At 45.1% G+C, this 16,848-nt stretch overlaps 1 protein-coding gene across 3 annotated transcripts in view; it reads left to right on the forward strand.

Moving 5' to 3' along the window:
- The window catches only part of ppp1r1c (protein phosphatase 1, regulatory (inhibitor) subunit 1C), a 113,575-nt gene that overhangs the window by 70,468 nt on the left and 26,259 nt on the right, over positions 1-16,848 (forward strand). Inside the window, exon 5 of one of the 3 annotated variants that reach the window (XM_078228520.1) lies at positions 12,807-13,058. The exons of the other annotated variants lie outside the window; for them this stretch is intronic. Within the exon in view, the coding sequence (XP_078084646.1) occupies positions 12,807-13,058 (252 nt within the window). The remainder of the gene's footprint in view (positions 1-12,806; positions 13,059-16,848) is intronic. 3 annotated transcript variants of the gene reach the window in all.

Genomic DNA, 16,848 nt, shown 5'->3' on the forward strand with positions numbered 1-16,848 from the left:
TTAAGCATTAGGTTTCTTCGGACTTAGTTTGTATCTGGTACAACAGGGTTATTTCCTAATTTTCTTTCAAACCAATTTTATCTCCAAATGGCATTCCTATTAGGTTAAGGCTCATGATGTTGGTAGCCTTCCTGTGGGCACACTTCAGTTTAAGTGTTACAAAGCTATTCAACTCTACAGGTTAACATATCTGAACTTGATCCAGGTGCCACACAGCAACATGTGGACCTTCCAGAAGTGGAGACGAGAGAAAGCAGGTAGGGTAAGGGAATAACAACCAAGAGAAGCAATCTTGGCTGTCTTATTCTTCCAAGCCTAGATGTTGATACTAACTGTTGTCTGTCAGTTGGTACTCCAGCTGAAATTAGTTGATTAAATATAAGTTAGAAGTCAAACATGAGGATGAGGTATATGTTGAATTTTCTAACTGAAACAAGATTGCTATGGCCAAAATACTTCCAGGAACTGTCCCGAAATATATCCCAGAATTAAAAGTAGTGTTTGTGCTGCTAAGGCTCACACCAACTAACTATATTGAAATATTACTGTTTACCATTTTGGTCTAGAAAGATGAGGCAATGAACAGGCTTGCAGATGGCACAGAGATTGATCCCTCAGTCTGAGTGGATAGGCTTGAGGCAAGCATGGTCTTGGTCCTCTGGTCTTATCATCATCAAATAGGCAATCTGTGGGAAACTGAAGGATTTGCCCAGGCACCTTTTCTGATAAGCTGGGCCATAGTGTTGCCTCAGGCAAATCCTCAAGTAAGTCATAAAAGGGAGAGAGCACCTGAGAGACTTAGGAGAACACATCTGGAGGATTGGGGGAGAGGGGCATATGGACATCTGTAAGGATCAGTGAAGGCACATCTGCAAAAATCAGGAAAGGGCATAAGTAGCAATGTGAAGGAGAGCATCTGTAGAGCTCAGGGAAGAAACAATGGCAGTGAACAGAAGAATAGGAAGGGGAGAGGAGCAGAGATTGGGAAAGGAACATCTGTGGGTGTGGCCAGAATCACAACATAGGTCAACAGACAAACGTGGAACCTTCCTCATTTGGTTCATACCATCTAAGCCAATGATGGGCAACCTCGGCTAGTGAGCATTAGCGGCCCTCCTTCATCTCATGGTCTGCAAGGTTGAAATCCGGCATGTGCACGAACCACGACCCCATAACTAAGATTAAATACATTTCATACATGCTGAATATTTCATAATGATTAACAGAAAATGCGAAATAATCCATGGGGGCAATGTTACCTTCTTGCCTTCTGGTTGGTGGGCGGGTGAGCCAATAAGATCGCAAGAGAGGCGAAAAATTTGGTTCACGCCTGAATTCTCACCAATCGTGATCTTACCGGCACTGGACATCCGGTGAAATCAGCCTTGCACCCGGTCATTTTTCTTAATTAGACCGATATTTGCTTTGGATACTTATTTTATTTTTATTTATTATATTTATTTAACTTTATTTTAATTAATAAACAATACTGATGGTGATAAACTTTACAGCATCTCTTATAAAATCTTTATTATGAAGCAAACCATACAGTTATTAATAAATTGTAAAGTATTTAAAAATAAATGAGGAAAACCAACCAATCACTCCGCTCTCAATCTCATTCTTTTCCTCACCCTTATGTTCCCCGGCTTCGCTCTCACTCTCGCTCTTTCTCACATTCCCTTTATCCTCCTGCTCCGCTCCAACTCTCGCTCTTTCTCACATTCCCTTTATCCTCCTGCTCCGCTCCAACTCTCGCTCTTTCTCACATTCCCTTTATCCTCCAGGCTCCGCTCTCACTCTCGCTCTTTCTCACATTCCCTTTATCCTCCAGGCTTCGCTCTCACTCTCACTCTTTCTCACATTCCCTTTATCCTCCTGCTCCGCTCCAACTCTCACTCTTTCTCACATTCCCTTTATCCTCCAGGCTCCGCTTTCACTCTCGCTCTTTCTCACATTCCCTTTATCCTCCAGGCTTCGCTCTCACTCTCGCTCTTTCTCACATTCCCTTTATCCTCCAGGCTCCGCTCCGACTCTCGCTCTTTCCCACATTCCCTTTATCCTTCAGGCTCCGCTCTCACTCTCGCTCTTTCTCACATTCCCTTTATCCTCCTGCTCCGCTCTCACTCTCACTCTTTCTCACATTCCCTTTATCCTGCTGCTTCGCTCTCACTCTCGCTCTTTCTCACATTCCCTTTATCCTGCTGCTCCGCTCTCACTCTCACTCTTTCTCACATTCCCTTTATCCTCCTGCTCCACTCTCACTCTTTCTCACATTCCCCTTATCCTCCTGCTCCGCTCTCACTCTCACTCTTTCTCACATTCCCTTTATCCTCCTGCTCCGCTCTCACTCTCGCTCTTTCTCACATTCCCTTTATCCTCCTGCTTCGCTCTCACTCTCGCTCTTTCTCACATTCCCTTTATCCTGCTGCTCTGCTCTCACTCTCACTCTTTCTCACATTCCCTTTATCCTCCAAGCTTCGCTCTCACTCTCACTCTTTCTCACATTCCCTTTATCCTCCAAGCTTCGCTCTCACTCTTTCTCACATTCCCTTTATCCTCCTGCTTCGCTCTCACTCTCGCTCTTTCTCACATTCCCTTTATCCTCCAGGCTTCGCTCTCACTCTCGCTCTTTCTCACATTCCCTTTATCCTCCAGGCTTCACTCTCACTCTTTCTCACATTCCCTTTATCCTCCTGCTTCGCTCTCACTCTCGCTCTTTCTCACATTCCCTTTATCCTCCAGGCTTCGCTCTCACTCTCGCTCTTTCTCACATTCCCTTTATCCTCCAGGCTTCACTCTCACTCTCCCTCTTTCTCACATTCCCTTTATCCTCAGGCTTCGCTCCGACTCTCGCTCTTTCTCACATTCCCTTTATCCTCCTGATTCGCTCTCACTCTCACTCTTTCTCACACTCCCTTTATCCTCCAGGCTCCGCTCTCACTCTCGCTCTTTCTCACATTCCCTTTATCCTCCTGCTTCGCTCTCACCCTCACTCTTTCTCACATTCCCTCTATCCTCCAGGCTTCGCTCTCATCCTCACACTTTCTCACATTCCCTCTATCCTCCAGGCTCCGCTCTCAGTCTCTGCTCTTTATCATGTCGGTTCTCTCTCACTCTCCTAGCGAAATGTCTGCTGGGCCACAGTCAGTAGCCTGCTGGGCACATGTGGCCTGTGAGCTGCAGGTTGCCCACCTTTGACCTAAGCTGCAGGATTAGTTTTAAGATGGATCTCAGCTGTGGATCATGACTATTTTTGATTATTATTAGCAGTTATCCTTACAATTCCCAGCTTGAATATTTCATTTAGAAAGTATTCACTTTTCACACGTGCTTTCTTCTCTAAACATTAATTATATAAACAAATGCTGTTAGCTTGTTTTGAAAGGTAGAGCCCAAATAAGCAGTGAATAACTCAATAACAGAAGCCAGCAAGATCCCAGGTTGGATCTCTGTTCCAAGCTGAGTAAGATGATGGTTCAGTGACATTGGCTTAAGAAGCCTCCTGTTCATGATTGGTATTAAGACTGTGTGATACTTGCTTGGCGCTCATGCATGTAGATTTTAGCCGGTCAGCTTTTAGATTTTAGGACTGACCAAACTTCATTGTGATCCCGAAAGACTGAATAACCTGGAGTTGGACTCCAATTATAGAATTTCCTGGGAGTGATTGTATCATTGAGATTTAAACAGGAACAATGGATATTTAGTTGAGGGTCTGCTACGTATAGAACAATATTCCTGCAATAATTCAATGCATTTAGGAATTGGGATGAAGCAAAGTGGCAGGGAAAAATAGGGAAATAAAATACCTTTTATAATATTCCATGTATTTGAGCTATTGCTTTTGTTAAACAGATAAATAGTGATAATATTCAAATTTAATTAATCTTGATTAAACTGGATATTGAAATAATGTGGTAGGATTTTACAGGAATTCCTGTGCCTGATTGATAGTATAATTATTGCAAGGAAATGTAACCTGATAGCCATTGTGAGCACAATATTTTCATTAATATATGCCAAAATCTTACTGACGTTTACACTGGTGGGACCTTACAGTCCCGTCGATGAAGCATCACCGCCGCGGATTTCCTGGTGGCGACAGTACATTCAACAGGAAACTCCATTGACAACGACAAGGCCATAAGATCCCGACAACAGTGAGTGATGCACTGCCTCCTGCCGCTGTAAAACACACTGTGGAGGGGGAGAAAAATCCCACACATGGAAATGGGTGGGACCTGAGGGGGGCAGGGTCTGATGGGGGACAGGGCCTGAGTGGGGAAGGGCCATGACAGGGTGGGGGGAACTCTGTAGGGGGTGGGAAGGGGAGGCAGTTGACCAGCCGAGCAGCGATTGGGGGGTGGGAATTGGCCAAGGCAGTAGTGGGGGCGGGGGGGGGGGGGGGGGGGATCGGCTGCGGCCATGATTGAGGTAGCGATCAGCCGGGGCGGCTATTGGGGTCATTGATGTTTGGGGTGGTGATCGGTGGGTGATGTCCATGGGGTTTTGGGGGTGTGGGTGTGGTGAACCGTCGTTGGTTCACCACTGGGGTTTGTTACCATGTTACTGTTGGGCTAGGGTGTTATTACTGTGGGGGTTGTACTATGTTGTTGGGTTAGGGTGTTTACCTGTTATAAGTGTTACCATGGCACATTCCAGTGGGGTCCCGCCTCCGGTGGCAGGGTATAAGACCCCCTGCTCCGGCAGGACCCCTTCAGTCTGAACTGGTGTATTCGTGTTAGTAGTTTCATTGTTACTGTATTAAAGCCTTCAATACTAAAGCCTTGATTCCATGTGCTCATTGACGCGCATCAATTTAATACAGTAAACAGAGAGTATGGAACAGATCCTAAAACCGGATCGTCTGACACTGGACCCGCGTGCGGTCGGTGCAGCTAACACATTCGACCATTGGTGGAAGTGCTTTGAGGACTACCTGGCAGCCTCGGTAGCTATCACTACGGACAGTGATAGACTCCAGGTCCTCCACGCGAGGGTAAGCGACACGATTTACCTAGCCATTCGTGCAGCTCCCACTTACCAGGGTGCCGTCGAGCTCCTAAAGAATAGGTACATTACGCCACCCAACGAGATACATGCTCGTTACCTCCTCGCTACACGACGTCGGCAGTTGGGCGAAACCATAGAGGATTATGCCAATGAGCTCCTGCAGCTTGCCAGGGGTTGCGACTGTAAGGACGTCTCCACCGAGCAGTATATGTACGACCTCGCCCGAGACGCGTTCGTAGCAGGGGTAGGGTCCTCGTACATCAGGCTTAAATTACTAGAAAAGGGGAAACTCAACTTGACCCAGGCAATGGGGATGGCCGTGAGGTTGGAGGCGGCATCGAAGAGCTTGGCGCTGTACCCCGAGGACCACGTGCAGTCAACGTGGTTGGAGCAAGCTCTGCTCCCTCCTCGCCCCGCGAACCCGCGCTCTCAGATCGATTCGACGACGGCGGCAGCTCCAGGTGGCCAGCGATGCTATTTTTGCGGTGGGGCCAAGCATCCACGGCAACAGTGTCCGGCAAGAACGGCAATCTGCAGCCAGTGCGGTAAAAAAGGCCACTACGGCAAAGTCTGCAGGTCCAAACCTAAAAACGGCTGTGCAGTTTGTAACCCTCCAGAACGGAGACCATCTCTTTCGGCGTCGCAGTACCCACGAGGTCCGACCACGTGCGATCTCAGGACGGCGCCATCGTGGCAAACAGAGGAGGAGGAAGACCACCAGGAGTCGCTGCGCTTGGCGCCCTCGCCCACGTGCGATTCATGGGGGCGGCCATCATGGTCCACGACGACTAGGAGCGACCAGCAGGGGTCCTCAGCATCCACATCGGCAGCATGCAGTGACGCCCAGGGGCCAATGGTGGCGTCGATCTCTCTGGATCAGACCAGGCATTACAGACTGGAACATTCTATGATGGAGGTAAAGGTTAGTGGCAGAACTGTGAATTGTCTGTTTGACAGTGGGAGCACCGAAAGTTTCATACACCCTGAAACTGCTAAAAGGTGTGGACTCCGGGTTCTCCCTGCCAAACAGACAATTTCCATGGCATCACAGTCCCGGTCTGTACCGATCCAAGGACGATGTATGGTAACTCTTGAGGTACAGGGCACAGTTTACGAGCAATACAGGCTCCTTGTGCTACCTCACCTTTGCGCGCCAATTCTCCTCGGACTAAACTTTATGGTCCACATGAAGAGTGTGATCCTACAGTACGGTGGGCCACTCCCTTCACTGGCAGTAGGGAACCAGCCGCAGCCTCCAAATTGCCCAAAGCGCCCCGCGTGCAATCTATCCATCCTGAAGATCACGACACCATCCCTTTTTAAAAATCTGGTACCTGGCTGCAAGCCCATCGCTACTAAAAGTAGGCGTTACAGCGCTGAGGACCGGATCTTTATTAGATCTGAGGTTCAGCGGCTCCTCAAGGAAGGATCATACAGGCCAGTGCTAGTCCGTGGAGAGCGCAGGTCGTGGTAGTCAAAAGCGGGAACAAACCTCGGATGGTCATCGACTATAGTCAGACCATTAATAGATACACGCAGCTGGATGCGTATCCTCTCCCGCGCATTTCTGATATGGTCAATCAGATTGCGCAGTACCGAGTGTTTTCTACCATAGACCTTAAGTCCGCCTACCATCAACTCCCCATCCGCCCAGAGGACCGACAATATACGGCCTTTGAGGCGGATGGTCGTCTATACCAATTCCTCAGGGTTCCATTTGGTGTCACCAATGGGGTCTCGGTCTTCCAGCGTGCTATGGACCGAATGGTGGACCAGAATGGGTTGCGGGCTACCTTCCCGTACCTGGATAACGTCACCATCTGCGGCCATGACCAGCAGGACCACGACACGAATCTCCAACACTTTCTGCGCACTGCATCTCGCCTGAATCTGACCTATAACAGGGAGAAGTGCGTATTCCGTACGCGTAAGTTAGCCATCCTCGGATACGTGGTGGAAAACGGGGTCATTGGCCCTGATCCAGACCGTATGCGCCCACTCACTGAACTTCCCTTGCCCGCTAGCACGAAAGCACTGAGGAGATGCCTCGGGTTCTTTTCGTATTATGCACAGTGGGTCCCCAACTACGCGGACAAAGCTCGTCCGCTCATTAAGTCCACGACCTTCCCACTTACGCCGGAGGCCCAATTGGCCTTCAAGGTTTTGAAAAGCGACATCTCGAAAGCCACGATGCACGCGGTGGATGAATCCATCCCTTTCCAGGTGGAGAGTGATGCATCTGACTTCGCCCTAGCCGCCACACTAAACCAGGCAGGCAGGCCCGTCGCGTTTTTTTCCCGCACCCTTCAAGGCCCAGAGATTCGGCACTCAGCGGTGGAAAAGGAGGCTCAGGCCATTGTGGAGGCAGTCAGACACTGGCGCCATTACCTGGCAGGTAAGCGGTTCACCCTGATCACGGATCAACGATCCGTGGCGTTTATGTTCAGTAACACGCAGAGGGGCAAGATCAAGAACGATAAGATCTTGCGGTGGAGAATTGAGCTCTCCACCTATAATTACGATATTATGTATCGTCCAGGGAAGCTCAATGAGCCCTCGGATGCCCTCTCGCGCGGAACATGCGCCATCATGCAGGAGGACCGCTTGAAGGCTCTCCACAATGATCTGTGTCATCCTGGAGTCACCAGACTCTACCACTTCATCAAAGCCCGCAACCTGCCCTACTCGGTGGAGGATGTCAGGTCAGTAACTAGAAGCTGTCGGATTTGCGCAGAATGCAAACCACACTTTTATCGACCAGACCGGGCACATTTGGTCAAGGCCACTCGCCCTTTTGAGAGGCTGAGTGTGGATTTTAAGGGCCCCCTTCCCTCAACGGACCGGAATGTCTATTTTCTCAATATAATAGACGAATATTCCCGGTTTCCGTTTGTTTTCCCCTGTGCGGACACGTCAACTGCCACCGTCATCAAGATTTTCAGTGAACTTTTTACCCTGTTCGGGTACCCCTGCTACATTCATAGCGACAGGGGCTCGTCGTTCATGAGCAACGACTTGAGGCAATTCCTGCTCTCATTCGGGATTGCCTCTAGTAGAACCACGAGCTACAACCCTAGGGATAACGGACAGGTGGAAAGGGAGAATGCTACAGTCTGGAAGGCTGTCCTACTGGCACTGAAATCCAGGGGCCTTCCAGTCTCCCGTTGGCAGGAGGTCCTTCCAAATGCGCTCCATGCTATCCGCTCCCTCCTGTGTACGGCAACCAATGCTACTCCCCACGAGAGGATGTTCTCATTCCCTCGGAAGTCGTCCTCGGGGACCTCATTGCCAGCCTGGTTGATGTACCCAGGACCCGTCCTTCTGCGGCGCCATGTGAGGGCTCGCAAGTCCGACCCCTTGGTCGAACCGGTCCAACTCCTCCACGCCAACCCTCAGTATGCCTATGTGGCATATCCTGACGGGCGAGAGGACACTGTCTCCATTAGAGACCTGGCGCCCACAGGGGACGTAGCGACTCCTGTCGCTCCTATTCCCCCAGTCACGAATCCACTACTCCTCATTACTTCCCCAGACGTGGCGCGGTCAGCACCGGGACCAGTGCATAACACTTTTACTCCCATGTACAGCTTGCCTGAGACTCGGAGATCGGCGCCACCATCATCACCACCACCACCACTACCACCAAACGTTCCAGGATCCCCTGCACCACACGTTACTTGGAGAGAGCCACTACAAGCACCTGCTCCGTTTTCGCAACCGGTGTTGAAGAGATCGGCACCTGCTCCGGTTTCGCAACCGGTGTTGAGGAGATCGCAGCGTCGGTGCGGTCCTCCAGACCGTCTGGACTTGTGAATCCTGTGATTTTTTTTTGTTATTGTCTGTTTTCGTCCACCCCGCCACCTTTTGTTCCTAAAGGAGGGGTGAATGTGGTGAACCATCGTTGGTTCACCACTGGGGTTTGTTACCATGTTACTGTTGGGCTAGGGTGTTATTACTGTGGGGGTTGTACTATGTTGTTGGGTTAGGGTGTTTACCTGTTATAAGTGTTACCATGGCACATTCCAGTGGGGTCCCGCCTCCGGTGGCAGGGTATAAGACCCCCTGCTCCGGCAGGACCCCTTCAGTCTGAACTGGTGTATTCGTGTTAGTAGTTTCATTGTTACTGTATTAAAGCCTTCAATACTAAAGCCTTGATTCCATGTGCTCATTGACGCGCATCAGTGGGGCAGGGTGAGAGATCTGACGGTACACTGTGTACACACTATACTGGGAGATTGGGGCGCCTGCGCAATGGCACCCCTAGAGCTCAGCAGCCGGCCTCACAGGCGGGCTGAGACACCCCCGCCACCACTGGTGAGATTCACATTACAGCCTCTGTATTGCACAAAGTGCCGTAAATTACCATTACTCACCTCGCTGAAAACACCAGCGAGGAAACATCCCAATTTTAGCATTTTTTTGAGAAAACTCTGCCCATAAAAATAACTTGAGAGACTTGTTGGAATCCAGTTATTTAAATTTCAACATCCAGCCTGGAATGTTCCTTTATCTCTTTATTGTAAACAAATAAATGAAGCCAAAGAAATTTGAATGAAGCCAAACGAAGATCATCAACACAGAGACACCAGTCATGCATTGGATGCTGGTCCAAATGATGTAAATTTAGATGACAGCTTTCATTCGACTTAACCCAAAGTCTTAATAACAGAATTTATTGGTTTGTGGAAACAGGGCTTAACATTTTTAAGAAGTGTGCTACAAGGGTGGGAGACAGGGATTGTTAAGGATTGCATAGCAATGTTTTTGTACATGGAAAATAAAGCTATTAAGAATCCTTAAAATCTATTATCCATGATTTACATTTCTTAAAGAGTATCTACACTTATATGGGCTTATACTTACACTTACACTTATGTGAGTATCTATACATATATGGGCAGCACGGTGGCACAGTAGTTAGCACTGCTGCCTCACAGCGCCAGGGACCCAGGTTCAATTCCAGCCTTGGGTCACTGTCTGTGTAGGGTTTGCCCTTTCTCCCCGTGTCTGTGTGGGTTTCCTCCGGGTGCTCCGGTTTCCTCCCACAGTCCAAAGATGTGCGGGTTAGGTTGATTGTCCATGCTAAATTGACCCGAGTGTCAGGGGGCTTAGCAGGGTAAATGTTTGGGGTTACGGGAATAGGGCCTGAGTGGGATTGTGGTTGGTGCAGACTCAATGGGCCGAATGGCCTCCTTCTGTACTGTAGGGATCCTATGAGAAACTTCATATTCACAAGAGGTGTATGTGTATGTATGTACATATGAAGGGGGTGAATTTACTCGGCAGGAGATGTCTAAGATTTGAGGTCCAAAGGAGCATTCTTGTTTCCCAGTCTCAAATGAAAAATGAAAAATAAATCTTTGGGGCAGCTACTGGTCTTGATTCTTTTCCCTTTTAGCTTGGGCTGGCAGGAAACACATTTTGGCTTCCTGTTCAGGCCACTGTTAAAATTGTACTGGGTCTGCGCTTGACACTAGATATGTGCTTAAAGGACCTCGGTGGCTTTGGCTGGGTGTCCTTACTGTCAGTGCAGTCGAACAGGTTAAAATCAGCAGCGGTGGTCTCCTGCTGGTTTCAGGGCAGCTAAGTAATGAAGGCACATTTGACTGCTCAACCATTTGGTTACTGACCCACAGTTAGGATTAAAATCACTCCCATTGAATCCTATAATTGAGATGCAACTCTAGGTTTGTTGTGTTTAAATGGTATAGGTCAATTAATAGATCCAATAGAAGAGAACATTTGTACAAATGCTATTACTTTCCTTCTTCATTCTAACACAGTGGGTTGCTGTTTCATAGACACAATGACAGTGATCCCAATTTGGGTTGACCTTGTAAGCTCACCTGTGATGGACACATCAGGAGTTCACTGGGATGGGATTGCATCTTCTTATCCCCTCAGTCAAAGGAGGAATTTAAAAGATTGAAATGCTTTCAATTGTTGACTACTTAAATGATGTATTCTTGCCAACTCAAATCAATGCAAGACGTTCAGTGAGTGAAGTGAACAAGAATGACTAGATATGGGGAACTTTTGCTCTCCTGAGGAATCTTTACTGTATTGCACCTTTTGAAGGCCAGGTTTTGCATCAAACTTCTGATATTATTTGAAACCAAGAAATTAAATAGCCAATCAGTTGGTAATACAGAACTTGACTGTTGCTAAAAAGTGAGACATGTTTCCATAGCCAATGCAATTGCAGGTATGTAGGCTGTATGTCCCAATTATTGAATGAACAACTCAAACAGCATGTTCCTTTGCTTGCTCATAACAGAGTACAGATTGTACACATCCAGCCCACACCTACAGAACAAAAAGATGTGATTGTGTGATTGGGCAGCACTTGCTGAACAATCATGAGTGCTCCAACAGTTTAACTAATCACCAATTTAAGATGATTAGTCGATCTTGTAATGTGGCTCAACTATGCTTGCTGTAAGTGACATATATTCAAAGGCAGGAATCCATTTTCTGCAAACAAAAGGAATTTTTTCAAGCCTTGCACCCTTTTTGAATTACCCAGGAACCTGGGGAGCCTGTAGTTCCCTGTTGTTTGTTCCATGACAATACACCTGCCATCAAAGTTGACTTGCCAACCAATCAGTACCCTTTTCTCCTGTAATATAAATTGTTGAGGTCTTTTGAAATTTGACATTCTCGGATTTGTCCTGATGAGTGCAAGATCAAAAGCTTCGACAATGTGGCTCTCTTTTTAGCAGTATTCAAGTTGAGCAGTGTAGTGATTGGTTAATTGATAATAAAATGCATTTGGAGGTCTGAATGAGAAGTATGTACTCTGGAAAACTGTGCATTTAGGCATTTTATCAGGAAGAATGCTATTTTATTTAAGGCGGCTTAACTTTCATTTGGATTTGTCAGTAGAAATAAGGATTTATTTCACATTCAGAAGACAAGGCTTTGTTATCAGTTATTAAAATGCTGTTATTCTAACTTATCTTTAGTTCTTATGATAAATTTTATTTTGTCATGAAAATATTTACTGTTTGCAACATCATGTTCAGCTTTTATTCTGACTAACCCTAGTCTCAGGAATAAGTTGACTACACTGACAATGTCTCGAATCGTATTGATCTGCACATTAGATTCGGAGAAAGACAGTATTGTGGTTCTCAAAACTATGCCAAGGGGATACCTGTCTGACTGTGATGTGCAGAGGGATTCTAAATCTGGAATAGTTCAGTGACTCTGTTAGAACAAACGCTTTTTCTACATTTTCAGAATGAGTAATTCACAATTTTACTCCAAGGTGAAAAGTTGTACTCACACAAAGCAGTTCAGCATAGAAGTGCCCTTTTTGGACCATTGCTTAGCTATGTTTTTCAATAACATAGAACAAAGAAATACCACGCATGTTAAATGTGTTAATAACTTACTGTACAAATTGAGAGTAGTTATGAATAAATAGGCATCCAAATGGCACCTGAAGTAATCAATGATTCATTTTAAAAAATGAATGTGCCTTCAGATATTAAATTTTCATTGTGTTGAGATTGCCTGATTTATAGAAACAGGAAAGAAGAGCGAGTTTCTGATTAATCATATGGAATTATCCAGATTATTTGATTTATGAAATGAATAGAAATTGCATTTACAACATATGTTACTGCATCTTAACGTGGCTTATTTTGCGTAGATGGTCACTCCCTTTTTGCCAGAGACCTGCTGTGACCTTCAAATGTAAATTGATTTATTGCACAGGTGAAACAAGTAACTGCATTCTGGCTAGCATGAACTAATTATTAAATGAAGTGCTCTTGTTGAAGCAGAACTTCAGTTGCTGGTGGAGCACCATCTTCAGAAACAGGAGCAGCCGGAGCAGGAATACTCTGAAAGTGACCCCAGCTGTCTAGACGAGCTCAGCCCAATGATGACTGAGTGCTGTCACAGCAATGGAGCCCCTGCTTTCTTGGCAGACACAGACTGGGGCCCTCTCAACTGCTGTGAACACCTCAGCAACCAAACAGGCATCAAACTGCTACTAAATGCCGAGGACCACCCAGGCAACAGCTCTATTGGTGGTAAGTCAGTGGCAGTCCTAGAATTATTGCTCCCACCATCACTGTATGTAATCACCATGCCAGCTTCTTGATGAGAGACCAGGTCATCAGAAAGCTGAATCCATTTCTCATCCACCTATTTGTTGCCACGAAACCATCAGATTATAGGAATCTCTTGTTCTGCAATGCTGCTCCATTTTCAAATGCTTTCAATCATCCATTCCTATATTAAAATTTTGAATGCAGTTTATAGAACCATCTTTCATTTTCTTACTTGTGCAAATGAATGTTGAAAATAAAAGTCATATTTGAGGGAGATTGTTAAATATCAATGTAGTACACTTGCTAATAATGAACAATTGTGGAGATAATTTTATTGAGTTCCCCTATCAGCCACAGTAGCCACAATTAAAAGTTTAAAAACAATTCATATATTGAATTATGCAATGTCAAAAACAAAAAAAAAGATTTTTCCATGGAGATTGTTACTTACATCTCTAGTATTCTCCATAGAAATTCATAGATATGTCACATCATGTTTTAAAAAGACGTTGATTCAAATGATTCTTTGCTGATTGATGTGTAACATCAAAGAGGCTATGACAAACAGTTTTAACCTGGGGAGATAATTTTCACTTTCACCTTCACTTGGGCAGTAAACTGTCGGAAGAGATGCCAATGGAAAAATGAGTGACGAAGGTTAAAATTACCCCTTTTGTTTTAAGATTTAATATAAAAAGTGGCCACAATTTTCCATTACATTTCCAATGACCTGCAGTTAATTCATTAACAAAGCTCAGTTTGAAGAATCAGTATTTAACATGAGACAAAGTCTAAAGGACAGTGACAGTAGCATGCGAGGTGATTGAAATGTCCCACTAGTAGGTTAATACCTGGGGAAGAAAGGGACATGTCCTCACAATCAAGGCACCCCCTTTTCCTGAAGCTTTAGAACCAGTTATTTTCAGTTTGGTTCAAAGTGAATGAATCTCAATGCCTGCAGAATACTTTGCAATCCCTTTAGGGTTTAATGGGAATGTTTAATGCTACTTTTAAAGTGTATTACCAGAATTATTTTAAAGCTTTTTTTTGCTTTGGCAGGTGCTTCCTGCCAAGCTTTGCAAACCATTATGTTATTTTTATTAGCTTAGGGTCAACAAGTTTCTGAGTATGTCGATAATGTTCTAGCATTATATCAAATCAATATATTTCAACTCTTGGCATTTGTTTCTGAAATGCAACATCCTTATCATGTCTATGACTGGTTCTTAGCTTTAGTTAATGTTCTCAAGTTTGATGCTAATCCTATCATAATGAGTAATCACTAAGACTCATTTTCAGATATTAATTGTTCATAACCTATATCAGAATTGGGAGTAATCATTACTAATCAATTAACAATTACACACAGTTTCTCTGGTTTAATTGTGTGATCTTGTACGAATGAGCTTTCCTCATATGAGACAGCTTACTAAGATACTGCAAATCACTGAATCATACCTATAGGATCTAAAATCCATGCAACTCTCTTATAATCTTGTTTCCCCAGAACTTGCTCAGCTGCACTGAGTAACTGTAAGAGTAATTCATATCACTGTACAGGATAACACATATGTCTTGCAGACTGTATTTTTTAAGTGCAAAAAAATGACTGCATATGCAGCAAGATTAAAAATGCTGGCAGGAAATTAGAAGCATGTCTGTATGTTTGCTGATTCAGGTAGACTTTCATAATGGCTTTTCTCAACTTTTAACAAAATGTAAGTCTCACCAGTGCCTGGCTTAGGAAATGATAACTCTGCCATGCTAATTCGTGGTCAGTAGTCCTTTATGGTGTGCTATCATTATTGCTTTGGATTTTCCTGATAAACTCGGAGAACGTTTAGAAGTAAGTTCACAGTATTCGTATCTTTCAAATTAAGATTCGTTGCATTAATGATTTTAGAATTATGACTAACAGGAACTTTCTAAAAGTATTTGAAAAGTAATGTCCAAAATTAAGACCAACAGTATTAATATAAAAATATGATTGTATATTGGAAGTGCTGCTTCTATTTCATGTTAGATTACGTTATACAGCATTTTCTCAGTTTAATTGAAAAAACATGCTGCAATGTACTATTAAAAATAAATATTGAGAAGTCAAGACTTTTAAAAGTGATTTTTAAAAAAAAATCTGTCCTTATACATGTCTTTGTACCATGAGGAAGGTAAGATATACAGTAATGAAAATCAAATCAATGCCTGTCTCTTTTAGATTTTCCAAAATAACCTATTTGTTTTTTCATCAATAAATCATGATGTATTTATTTTCAGTTACTTGACCACAATCAACATTAACTCTGTCCTATATCATAGTTACTGTCAGGGCGCTGATTCAACATTCTCACCAATGACTTATTTCCTTTGCTATTTCTTATCTCCACCAAGCTGATCCTCTGCATCAAGATCATTTCTCACTATTCTACTGATCTCTGCCTCCTTTTCATTCTTTCCCTGGATTTCTGAAATGTCAAAAACCCTTGATTATTCAAGTCTTTGTCATAGTGGAACCATAGTAAGAAGTCTCACAACATCAGGTTAAAGTCCAACAGGTTTATTTGGTATCACAAGCTCCTTTATCAGGTGAGTGGAACACATTGGAACCATGGCTCAATATCACTATCATATACTCATTCTATTTGTGATATCAGTTCATTCACCTCATTACCAATCCTGCCTACATTCAGATAAACAGTCTTTAATTCTATATTTTCCCTCCTCTGACATTGTTTGCTGACAACACCTTTCTGCAAAGGACCAGAACAGCCCCTCCTCCCTCACTGCACTGAATTCCCTCACTTCCCAAATTCCCCAAATTAGGCACTTAGACTTGCTGCAACTCCGGCTTTACTGATGGAGCAAGTAAAGGAGGGTAGAAATGGGAGAATTAGAAAAAACTGAGTCTAGAAGAGGTGTGAATGGCGTAACAGAATTATCACCAACGGACAGCGATGACAATTTATTTTCTCTTAGAGGATTCTGAGTCTTTGGAATTCTTTCTCAAAAGGTGATGGAAGCAGAATTTTTGAATTATTTTAAGGCAGCGCTAGATAGATTCTTGATTAACAAGGAGGTGAAAGGTTATCAGAGGTGGGCAAGAATCTGGGGTTGAGGTTACAAAAAGATCAGCCATGGTCTAACTGAATGGTGGAGCAGGCTCAAAGGGCTGAGTGCCCCACTCTTGCTCTTAATTTGTATGTCCAAATGGGATGGAGGTTTTGAATCCAAAAGGTGTCAAACATGTAAACATGTGGCAAGCACTCTGACCTCTCTCTGTCCTTTGCCCTCATGCCACCCTAATTGAAGCTCAATGGTAGTTTGAAAGGGGGTGTAATTCTCCCAGAAATGTCCAAGTGTCATACCAGCAGCAACAATGGAGTGATCCGTGCCGCTCTCTCAGGTGTGCTTCGCACCGCAATCCTTCCACTCAGTCACTTTTCTGGAGAGTTGGCAGTTTTGGGCCGGTACTGGGGAGTTGGGGGGGGGGGCGGGGGGGGGGGGCGGGTGGGGGGCGGGAGTGGCTAAACACACTGGTGAGCCTGGCTTCAGAGCACTCGGGCACCATTTCACAAGGACACCCCGATCACTGGGAGACCCCCCTCCCTCCCCACGTCATTGGAGGCGTGTTCCCCCACCCCCTCCCCAACACAGGTCACTGACATCGGGGCCCTCTCGATGGGTCCCCCTGCCTGACCCCCGACATGCTCCCCCCACCCCCCATCAAAATCCCCGACACGCGCCACCCCTATCAAGGCTGCCTTGACCATCC

The sequence above is a fragment of the Mustelus asterias genome, chromosome 14, assembly GCF_964213995.1.
Source record: "Mustelus asterias chromosome 14, sMusAst1.hap1.1, whole genome shotgun sequence".
Lineage (NCBI taxonomy): Eukaryota > Metazoa > Chordata > Chondrichthyes > Carcharhiniformes > Triakidae > Mustelus > Mustelus asterias.